General features: G+C 32.9%; 1 protein-coding gene across 1 annotated transcript; it reads right to left on the reverse strand.

Annotated features, from left to right (window-relative positions):
• Window positions 1-242: 242 nt before the first annotated feature.
• Window positions 243-584, reverse strand: LOC145243711 (uncharacterized). The gene has a single exon (XM_080106766.1). The coding sequence runs from the start codon at window positions 582-584 to the stop codon at window positions 243-245; it is 342 nt and encodes a 113-aa protein (XP_079962892.1).
• Window positions 585-11,409: the final 10,825 nt, after the last annotated feature.

The raw sequence follows: 11,409 nt of genomic DNA on the forward strand, positions 1-11,409 counted from the left end.
TAAATCATTCCAAACACCATTACGCTACCCCTACTAAACTTTACCGTTTTCTTAATGCAGTTTTTATTAAATTTTTCGCCAGCAAATATCCTTATAAATTTCTTCTGTCACATCCATATACATTAAACTTACTTTTATCAGAAAAATATATTTCGCCTCTGATCATCTGTCCACGACAAATGCTCTTGAGCAAAGCTTAATCTGAGTTTCTTGTTCTTGTTTATCAATGATTTCTTAGCTGGTTATCTCGCAAACAGACCAATTTCATTCAGGCGTCTTAATACTGTCTTACGAGACGCTTTGATGTCATGACAGGCATGTAGTTCACAGGAAATGCTTGCAGCTGTCTGAAACTTATCGTTCAGTGCCATCTTCTTAATCAATCGAGTTTGTCTAGAAGTTATTCGAGGTCTGCCATTTTTCTTCGGTGGTAGAATTTTCCCAGTATTCTTGAAATTCTTTATAACTTTCCCAACGGTACTTTTCGACAGCTTCAAGTCATCAGCTGTCTTCCGTATTGAATATTTTTCCCCATGAAGTATCATAATTGATTTTTTGACGGAAGCATCAATTTTAGGTGTCATAATGATGGTGGGACCGGCTGCAATGACTATAAAGTGACGTAATCGACTTATTCGTCATTTTCGTGCTTAGAAAGTGGAAAAACTAACTACACAGTCCACAATAAATTATTTTCTTTGCTTTGTTCCGACGGTTTTGGCCACTTTAATTTAAAAAAGAAAATTTGAAATGCACATAACATTTTTTCTATCCATTATAATGAAGTGTAATTCAAGCAGTGTATCAACATAAGAGATATGTTTAATGTGTGTAAGTTTAGTTGTCATCCCTCACCCCGAATGTTCTGGAGAAATTGAAATAAAAACTAAACTGTCCCAGATTTTTGGCCGCTAGTGTGTGTCTGTATATATATATATATATATATATATATATATATATATATATATATATATATATATATATATATATATATATATATATACTAGCAAAAGTACCTGTCGTTGACTGGGTTCAAAAACAGCCTACAGAAATGGACTCTGATTTATTAAAGTATGATAGGTTATGAAAAGGATGGGTTGTAAAGAGATAGCTTCGAATTTGGGGGTATCAAAACCAAAGCAAAATATGATGAAAGTAAAAATAAAATAGATAAACCCCATAATTTATTATACCATACCCGTTCACACTGAAACACTTATCATAATATTCTGTGGATCTATATTAAAAAAACCTTGTTAAACTTTGTGACATATTTCCATTCTATGGAGGTCAGGCGCGAACGAACACCCCCATAATTTTATTATACTATATTTCTTCAAGCTGAAACATATTATCAAAGTATACTTACGCATATAGATATGAAAAGTCTTTATTAAAGTTTGTGTCTATTTCCATTCTATGGATTCCAGGCGCGAACGCAGACCCCACAATTTTATTATACCATCCCTATTTAAGTTAAAAGATACTTATCAAAGAATTCTTATGTACATTTATATCGAAGACACTTGTAAAGGTTTTTTTTTTAATTTTTAAATTTTTTATTTCCATACTTTGTGGACCAGGCGCGAACGCTGACCCCACAATTTTAATGAACCACCGTTCTGCCAGATCAAACATACCCATTCCTGTGTCTCGATACATCTTCTATCATTATATGTAATCAGTTTAGTCAACCATATAGGAGCCTATTCGTGCCCAGACACACACACACACACACACACACACACACACACACACACACACATTCAGTTTATATATATATATATATATATATATATATATATATATATATATATATATATATATATATATATAAAAATTATTGAACGTTCATAAAATACCTGAATACTGGAAAGAAAAGTAATGGTTACAAAACAAAAGTCTATTAAGTACATTAATTTTTACTATGTCTAACTTATCAATAGAAAAAAATGTTTTTACGATGCGATTTCACATTAATTTAACTGTATTCACTAGCGGAACGCCATAAGCCTTTTGATCGTATCGTCATATAAGCATAATAAAATCAAAATAAATAATTAAATAACGCTCTCTACGTTGTATATTTTTTTCTAGACAATGAGGATCTCAGGATAAATGAAAACATACATACAACATCCGAAAAGAAAGTAATGGCTTGGACAATGATATCAAAATACTATACTGCACTACTCCCAAAGGAAGAGAGTAATGCCTGGTATAATGATATCATAAAAACAGAACGCATACTATAATACCCATCCAAAATAGAGGAGGTAATAATGGGAGAGTTTTCTTATAAACAGAGATAACACCTAGGAGTATAGACAAGATACTACACTATCACATACAATCTCCAGAAAAAAAAGAAAAGAAAATCCTTGGGAATGTGGCCTAATAACAACAGAACGGTTACTATATAACCTCTTTCTCAAAGGAGAGTATAATACCTAGAGGGATTACAACATTCCCTTAATAATACCAATTCTATTAAAAGACAATATGATAATAGATTAAAACATTTTTATTCATGTAAAAAAATGTTTAGTCATTAATTTTTTTTTTTTTTAGTTCCTTGGCCTTTTCGATAAGATCAAAGTGTACTATAGAGACCGGTGGCTTCAAACTAGACTCTGCAAATGGATCCCTATGCTGTATTGCACGTCGACAGCAATCGTTCAGGTTAACGGAACGCGCTAGAAATGTTTCGCTATCTCTCGTTAGGTCATGGTTATTCGCTGTCGCTCCTGCTCTTACAGCTTAACGTTGAGGGTACTAGTTCGCAAGATAAGGCGCGGGAGGAAGTATCGCTTTGCCTGATGAAGCCTCAGCTAGAGTTTCCGTGTTTTGATTACATTATCGTCTTTGTGTCGAGTTTCTGAGATATCGAGAAGGTGACGGAGGCACCAACTGATTATAAAACGTTCACGGGGGGGGGACAAAATCAACCACAGCAAATCAGCTAGCTTGCGATTAGGTATCTGAAGCGGTGACATCACACTCTATGTTGCTTTAAGTTGGACAGATGATCTGGTTCGAATTTTTGGTATGTAGTTTGAACCGGACCGGAAGTAGTCAAAGGTCGAAGCGTCGGGTAACTCTTGCCTTTGGAGGAAACTTTTCTTAAACGGGAAATCATAGGCGTGTGCCACTTATGTCTTTTCTCTCATTCTGTACCGATTGCTGATACTTCCTTTGCCTGCGAAAAATCTAAGCGCCCCCAGTGATTCCTGTTCTCATTTCTTTAGGATGAGAAAAGGCATTGGGTTCGCAGACAGGTTTGTAATCAACGTCCGTGTGAGAGTGGTTGAAAGTGCCACACTTGACGTGTCGCAATGCATAGTAGCGACTTCGATAAGTAAAAAATTACTTGGGTGCTAATAGAATTGAAACCCCAAAATTCATCTATCCAGCCTCATCCATAAGCCTCAGAGTCATCCCCATACGCATGAAAATAGTTAAAATGTAACGTTTTTTAACCTCTAAATGTGGATTTGTGCATGCAAACAGGTTTAGTCTACTATTAGTGACAAGTCCAACTGTTTTATTTGCAATTTTGATCTTTTAGCAGCGATTTTTGCCGGCTAAGAACCAAATCGAAAATGTACTACAGGTCCAAATATCCTATACATCAAATTTCAACTTTGTAGATTAAATACCCAGAAAGGAGTTTGGTAAAGAATTTTCGCACACACCGGCAAGGTTATATATATATATATATATATATAGATCGAGAGAGAGAGAGAGAGAGAGAGAGAGAGAGAGAGATTAATAGATAGATAGATAAACATATTTCCGTGTGCTACAAGGTTTACATCTTAAATTCAACACAAATATGCAGAATGTAGAAACTATGCACAAATAGAATTCAGCGTAATAGTAAAATTAAACTAATTATCTAAAAAGAAACCATAAGCATAAAAAAGTAATTAACGTTCGTTTTCCAAAGGAGTATGCAAGTTCGTTAACATTCATGTAGTCACTCTCATATCTATGACTGGATTTATTAAGGAGTTCGTTTTAATAATTAAGTAGAAAAAGCAGGTTTTAATATTAATGCCAGAGCGAGAGTAAAAAACTCAAACTTGTAGGTATACTAACAAGCCGCCCGGAATTGCCCGATCATAAGATACTCTTAAATATGATATTTGAATTCATTCAGATTTCGTATTTATTATTATAGAACCCATTCTCATCCGATTATTATATTTTACCTAATATATAGTAGTAATATGCAAAGTAAACAAACAAAAAAATGACTTGAGTGTCATCAGTTACAATCAAAAGCAAAACATACAACTCCCCATCCTCATTCCTTAGCCACTGAGCCATGCGCATACGATATAAATAGTTAAAAATAACGTTTTTTAACTTATAAATGTAGATGTGTGCATGTAAACATGCTTAGTCAACTACTCCTGCCAAGGTCAACTGTTTTGTTTTCAATTTTAACTCATTAGCAACAACTTTTGCCGGCTAAAAACCAAATCGAAAGTGTGCTACAGATCCAAATACTCTATATATCAACTTTCAACTCTGTAGACCAAATGTTCAGAGAGAAGTTTGAAAGAGACTTTTCGCACAGACATCGACAAGGTCACCACACACACACACACACACACACACACACACACACACACACACACACACACACACACACACACACACACACACACACACACACACACACACACAATATATATATACACACACACACACACACACACACACACACACACATATATATATATATATATATATATATATATATATATATATATATATATATATATATATCAGTGCGCTAGAACGTTTTAATCTTTAATTATACGTAATTATGCAGAATGTAGAAACCATACATGAATAGACTTCAGGGTAATAGTGAAATGAAACCGATCATCTTATAAGAAATCATAAAAATGGATCAGTAATTAATTAACGCTCGTTTTTTTAAAGAAATATGCAAATTAGTTAACCTTCATGTAGTGGCTTAATATCAGTGTCAGAGTGAGAAAAAACTTTATAGATGTGTGTGTATATATATATATATATATATATATATGTGTGAAAATGTCTGTGTACATTTCTCTATGCAATAACTCTGTCAATTTTTAGTCTACAGACTCGAAATTTGATATACGGGGCACTGAGATTAGGGGAAATCGATGTGATCGGTGTTTGGCCAGAAATTTGGCGATTAAGGGGTCAAAGTTCAACGATTTGACCTTTGAGAACTCTACCAAACTCCTCCTACAATTTTGAGTCTACGCACTTGAAATTTTAGATATAGGTTCCTTGGACATGGATCTAACTTAATAACTTAATTTGAGCCCAAAACAATAAATGTTAAGGGGTCATAATAGGTGTCAAATTTTAAAAAAATTGACTGATTTTTTTTTTTTTTGCTCAGTATAACAACTCCAAACACCCGGGCAACGCCGGGCTGAAATGCTAGTATATATATAAAAGTGAAAATTTGTGTGTGTGTGTGTGTGTGTGTGTGTACATTTCCTTACCAAATAATTCTGTCAATTTTCGGTCTAGAGAATCAAGATTTGACATAAGGGTATTGAGATTTGGGAAAATCTTTTTAATTGGTTTTGCCCAGAAATTTGGATGTCAAGGGGTCAAAGTTCAACGATTTGGCCCTTGAAAACCCTAACAAACTCCTCTGCCAATTTTGGGTCTAAACACTTGAAATTTTAAATGTAGGTTACTTGGGCATGGATCAACCTTTTTAATTTGATTTGAGCCCAAAATAATATATGTTAAGGAGTCAAAATTCGGGTCAAAGTTAAAGAAATTTGACCTCTGCGACCTCTCCCAAATTACTCAGACAATTTCTGGTCTAAACATTTGAAATTTTAAATAAAACGTATTCAGACATAGGGCACAATTTTTAATTGGTTTGGGTCGAAAATTTCAGCTGCCAAGGGGTCAAAGTTCAAAATATTTGACTTTTGCGGTGTCTAGAAAACTATTCAACCAATTTTAGGTCTAACATTTAAAATTTATACATACCGGGTATTCCGACATGCAGCAAACATTTTAATCAATTTTGGTGCGAAAATTTGGCAGCCAAAAGGTCAAAGTTGAAAGAGTTGACCATTGCAGATTTTACCAAATTCCACCTCCAATTTTAATCTAAAGATTTGAAATTTTAGATGTAGGTAACTTGGACATGGGTAAAACTTTTTTATTTTGATTTGAGATCAAAACAATAAATGTTAAGGGGTCAAACTTGGGGTCAAAGTTAAAAAAAATACCTCTGCGGTCTCTATGAAATTACTCAGGGAAATTTTGGTCTAAACATTTGAAATCTTACATAAAGTGTATACACGTAGGGCAAGTTATGAACACTACATAGGACCCGAGCAAAGCCGGTCTGAACTGCTAGTATTTTATAAAAACACGATATGATTTGGGAATCTTAAGTAGAGCGACCCCCGGTGTGTTTGCGATATTATGGTGAATGAAAACTTTAGCTAGGACTAATATTGATAAGCAAAGATACAGTGACGACGATAACCATAGACACCTTCTCAAATTTTTGAGTGGCCCTGTGCCCAATTTTTTGTTTTGTAATTTTTAACGAAATAAAAAATATATACTTCAATGTTAGAACGAGAGGAAAAACAACATTATAAGTATGCAGAATATGGAGTTAGGTACGTGTATGTGCTTATATATTTGTATGTACAGGATCCATTCCTAAACTAATCACCGATAATTATTAATTTTTAAACACATCGTTTACGCGTTAGAGATCTTAATGTTAGCTCTATTCAATTTAATTTCGTTTCCTGCAAAGATTATTACTATATTGATTACTATATTGTCCAATTTCTACTGTACACTCTTGTATCCTTGAGTGGCCTCTTGGCCTTGATAATATGGTGATGCCTGTGTAAAAAAAAAGAAAAAAAAGAGGGGTCGACGTCCTCCTAGGAAAATTCAGATACTCTTAATAGTTATTAATTGTTAGCAGTACAAAGTGCCTTCGATAAGTTTCCATACTTTTTTCATACGGGCACTTTTATTGATAATACACACATGAAATTCCAGTCACCTTCACACTAATCTCCTCCAACGCAATGCATTGGTTGTAGCGTTCCAACAACTTTTGGAAGGCCTCATGGAAATCCTCTTGTGTGAGCACGCCAATGACTCTCGTCACAGCCTCTTTTATCGCCTCAATTGTTACATAACGACAGTCTCTAAGGTTTTCTTTGAGATTAGGGAAAAACCAAAAGTTACAGGGAGCAAAGTCTGAATAATAATGCGGGTGAAGAAACTGTCTTGATACCCATATTAGTCAAATAGTTTGTGAAAAGGATGGAGTTATGAACGGGTGCAATCGCACAAATCCTCTACATCTCCAGTTCCTCGCGAATAATTGTGTGTACAGTTCCCACATATAAACCCTGTGTATCGCTTTATAAGCAAAATTGAGCAGCTCTAGTCAATAATAAAGATGAAACTTTATGAAGCAGGTATTCAATTTTCGTCGAAGGATGAACTTTGGAGGAGGATTTTGGAAGTTTCCTAGAAATTTCACATCATCTCAAATCCGCGATTGGCACCATCAGTTGACACGAGGCAATTCAAAGTGATTTTGAAGAATTGTAGTTATATTGATAAATAAATATTTCCTTAAACAAAATAATGTGACATTCGTTCTTGTTTTCTGTTTGTATTGTTACTGGATTTGTTCTTTATTTCATATTAATAGAAAGATGAAGTTAGAATATTGTTTTATTACCGAAAATATACATTTTTTGACACTTGAAATAAAGTGATAGACAAATGAGAAAAATTAGCATGATTTTCAAAATATTTGATCAAATTCCACAAAAATCAGGGAAATAAAGCACCTTGTTATGCTCTTTCAGTGTTATACCAAATTTCACTTTTCTGCGTTTCATAGCAATTTCAAAACAAGAAAAATATATTGACCTGCAATAAAGCGATACACAGGGTTTACATCAAACTGTGCACTTATTGTCTCTATCGACACACATAAGGACCTTATACAAGAAATTCTTTATTTTTCCAATCAACTCTGCTCAAATGTCAATTCCTGCTGTAACGTACTAGAATTTAACTGCAAGAACATGAGCTTCCGATTTAAGAGCAATAATTTCTGCCACTTCATATGAAGCTAATTGAGCCTTTTTCGGATGCAATTATTGTTTTTTTTTTCAATACAGTTAGTCTCAAAAATGTAAAAACTAGACCTTGTCAGAAAATTTATAAACAGGAATAATATCGTTTTGAAAAAAATATTAAAGCCGGTTGTAACGGTTCAAAATCGGAAAGACTGTAGTTCATTGTTAGATCAGACAACACACAAAATACGTACAACTTTTATTTTTTGGGTTGAATGATAATGACCATTTTACTCGCCTGATTCAACACCTCCTTTTATTTATTCCGTGTTATCTTTGAAACTAAAAAAAAGCACGATGTTAGGATTCTGTTTCTTCACTAAAGATGCGAGACCTTTAATAGAAGAAACTTTACTCCCCCATACCTTTCGTTATCCCGCACACTCTCTGTATCCTTTGGATTTCTTACGATACTTAAAAGCTGATCCTCAATTTATGCAAGATAGTCCAAAAGTAGTCTACGTTTCTGTGCCATTTTTCCAAGTTTAAAATTCACTAGTTGTGACAATCAGGCTTTAGTAGAGTGTATTCAAATTCCTGCTGTAACTGTTCATTTGAACCTGAAATTCGAAAAATTGATCAGTTATCTCATGAGATGTATAGCAATAAGATACTGAATTTTCAAAAGTCTATGACAATATTAAATGCCTGTACAAAAATATCTGGAAATTTATTAAAGATACCTCATAGGTATCAATAATTAATATTCCCCAAATTTCAGTTTCTTTGAAGTATTTTTAAGATATTTTAACAGGCATAATATGAGCACACACTTCAATTTGAGAATTCAAATATTTCTGATTAACTTTAAATTTGATAAGTAAGATTCTCTAAGCTTCAAATTCTTCTGGATATTTTCTAGATTTAATTTAGATTTAAATAAGAATTCTAGGCATAAGGTTTATTAGTATTATATTTTGATTTTAATATCCGATCCGTAACACACAGAGAATTGGTGGAAATTGTTTGCTCGATGAATTAATTGTAATTGTTCTGGAACAAGTATTCTTCTCTCTCATTTATAAAGTAGAATCAAATCTTCATTTACCTAATTATACCTTTCCTAAAAAAATGCCAGACAATTTTCTAGGTTCGTCAAGTTCGTATATTGGTAATCCCTGAGAATATGGTCGATCACAATTGATTGTATTTTTAAAGTAGGATGGAATCGAGAATCAGGCATAAAAAAACAACAACAAAAATAATAATCGATTGATTGAGATTTTCGATTTGAATCGGAAACAGTGAAGGAAGAATGAAATTTGTTTTTAACCAATCAGAGTTGAGAAACAACTGGAAAGGTTTATTAAAAGACGCAAAACCCAACAAGAAAAACAAAATAACTAAAAAAATAGTATTTTCTTTGAAGAGCGGGTTATCTTTTTTTTATGTCTCTAGAATTGAATTCTTTTGAATTTCCTTTTCTTTATATAGTTTTCTTCCCTTTAAATTCTGGTATGTTCCTTTCAAAAACATTTATGTTCGTTCGATCTTTTAAATTTCGGTCATTTTGATCAAATAAAAAAAAAAACTATCCCGCATCTATTATTCTGGCTTTTAGTATTGTTTTTCCATGCATAGCTTGGATCAACTATTTTTAATATAAATCTATTTTCAATACAGTTAGTCTCAAAAATGTAAAAACTAGACCCTGTCAGAAAATTTATAAACAGGAATTATATCTTTTTGAAAAAAATATTAAAGCCGGTTGTAATGGTTCAAAATCGGAAAGACTGTAGTTCATTGTTGGATCAGACAACACACAAAATACGTACAGCTTTTATTTTTTGGGTTGAACATTTTTTTCGTTTATTAATGTACGCAACACGACTATGAGTTTTTAATTGTCAATTTATCATTTTGCTCTAGTACGTAGACAACTGGTTACCAACCTTTCTCACATGGCAGCACACCACAGAGCTCTTTAAATTTTCGTGGCACACATCACAAAAAGTGCATATTTTATGCTCATTAAACCCTTTTTGCAATTAAATAATAAAATTAAAGACGATTATATGAAGAAAAAATATTATTCGCATAAATAAAACATATCCTGTATTCAGTACCTGTAATTATGTTGAATGTCAGTGGGACAGTTGAGCAGGTGCTTCTTTACTACTGCTGCTATATGTGGACGAATGTGAGAGAGACATACTCGTATTTAAATCTTCTTCAATGGTTTTAAGTCTTTCGCTGTTTTAAAAAAATGTTTAATGTTGTTTAGGTAAAAAAAATCCCAGTTCACAGAGGTACGAAGTTTAAAATTGCAGCAAGACTTTAATGGCTTTTATACTTAAGAGTTGGATACTCTTCTATAACAGAAATCCAAAAGGCGTCTAATAGCAGTTGTGTGTATTTAAATTTGACTCCACAATCACTGTAAAGGCTTGCTTATTCTTTCTCTTCACATAACTAAAAATTGGAAAGATTGATAATCGATAAAGTTAGGAAACGATTGCGAATCCAATCAAATTCTTCATGTTAATTGAGCGAAAATTAATTTTTCAATTTTATTTTCTAAACATGTCAAATGCTCATTAATAAGGGGAATAATCTCGATAACGCATGTTCTGTGAACTGATGAAAACATAGCCAAATCGTCTACTTTCATTCTATTCTTCCATATTGCAATTTTCTTCTTAAAAGTAACTAATTTATCTGTTGCCGTATGAATGTTTTCATTTCTGCCTCGCATATTATTCTCCAGACTATTAAAATGTCCAAATATTTCACCTAAGTACTCTATTTTTGGCATCCAGAATTCATCTTTCAGGTATTTACAAAATCTATCAAGTGTTGCATTATCAAAAAATAAAAATAAATAAATAAAATAAAATAAAATAAAAATTCATTCCCGAAGCTGATTTACACGAGATAACACTTTTCTTTCGTCAACTATCTTACTTCTGTGTGCAATAGTAAACGAACATATTGGGATTCCATACCCTTGCAAAGCATCTGAAAAAATCTGGACTTCATCAGCTGATATTTTATGAAATTTACCATTTTACTCGCCTGATTCAACACCTACTTTTGTTTATTCCGTGTTATTTTTGAAACTAAAAAAAAGTATGATGTTAGGATTCTGTTTCTCCACTAAAGATACGAGAACTTTAATAGAAGAAACCATTAATGGTGCACGATCGATACATATTCCCACACATAAATCCCATGATAAGCTATATTTTTCTAGGCATATTGTTAATGTATAAAAAATATTTTCACCTTTTGTAGTTGTGGG

The sequence above is a fragment of the Euprymna scolopes genome, chromosome 22 (genome assembly GCF_053919585.1).
Source record: "Euprymna scolopes isolate OS-2025 chromosome 22, ASM5391958v1, whole genome shotgun sequence".
Lineage (NCBI taxonomy): Eukaryota > Metazoa > Mollusca > Cephalopoda > Sepiida > Sepiolidae > Euprymna > Euprymna scolopes.

Bases quoted from the DNA above. Each gene is read 5' to 3' on its own strand.
- LOC145243711 (XM_080106766.1), bottom strand. From the start codon at position 584: ATGACACCTAAAATTGATGCTTCCGTCAAAAAATCAATTATGATACTT.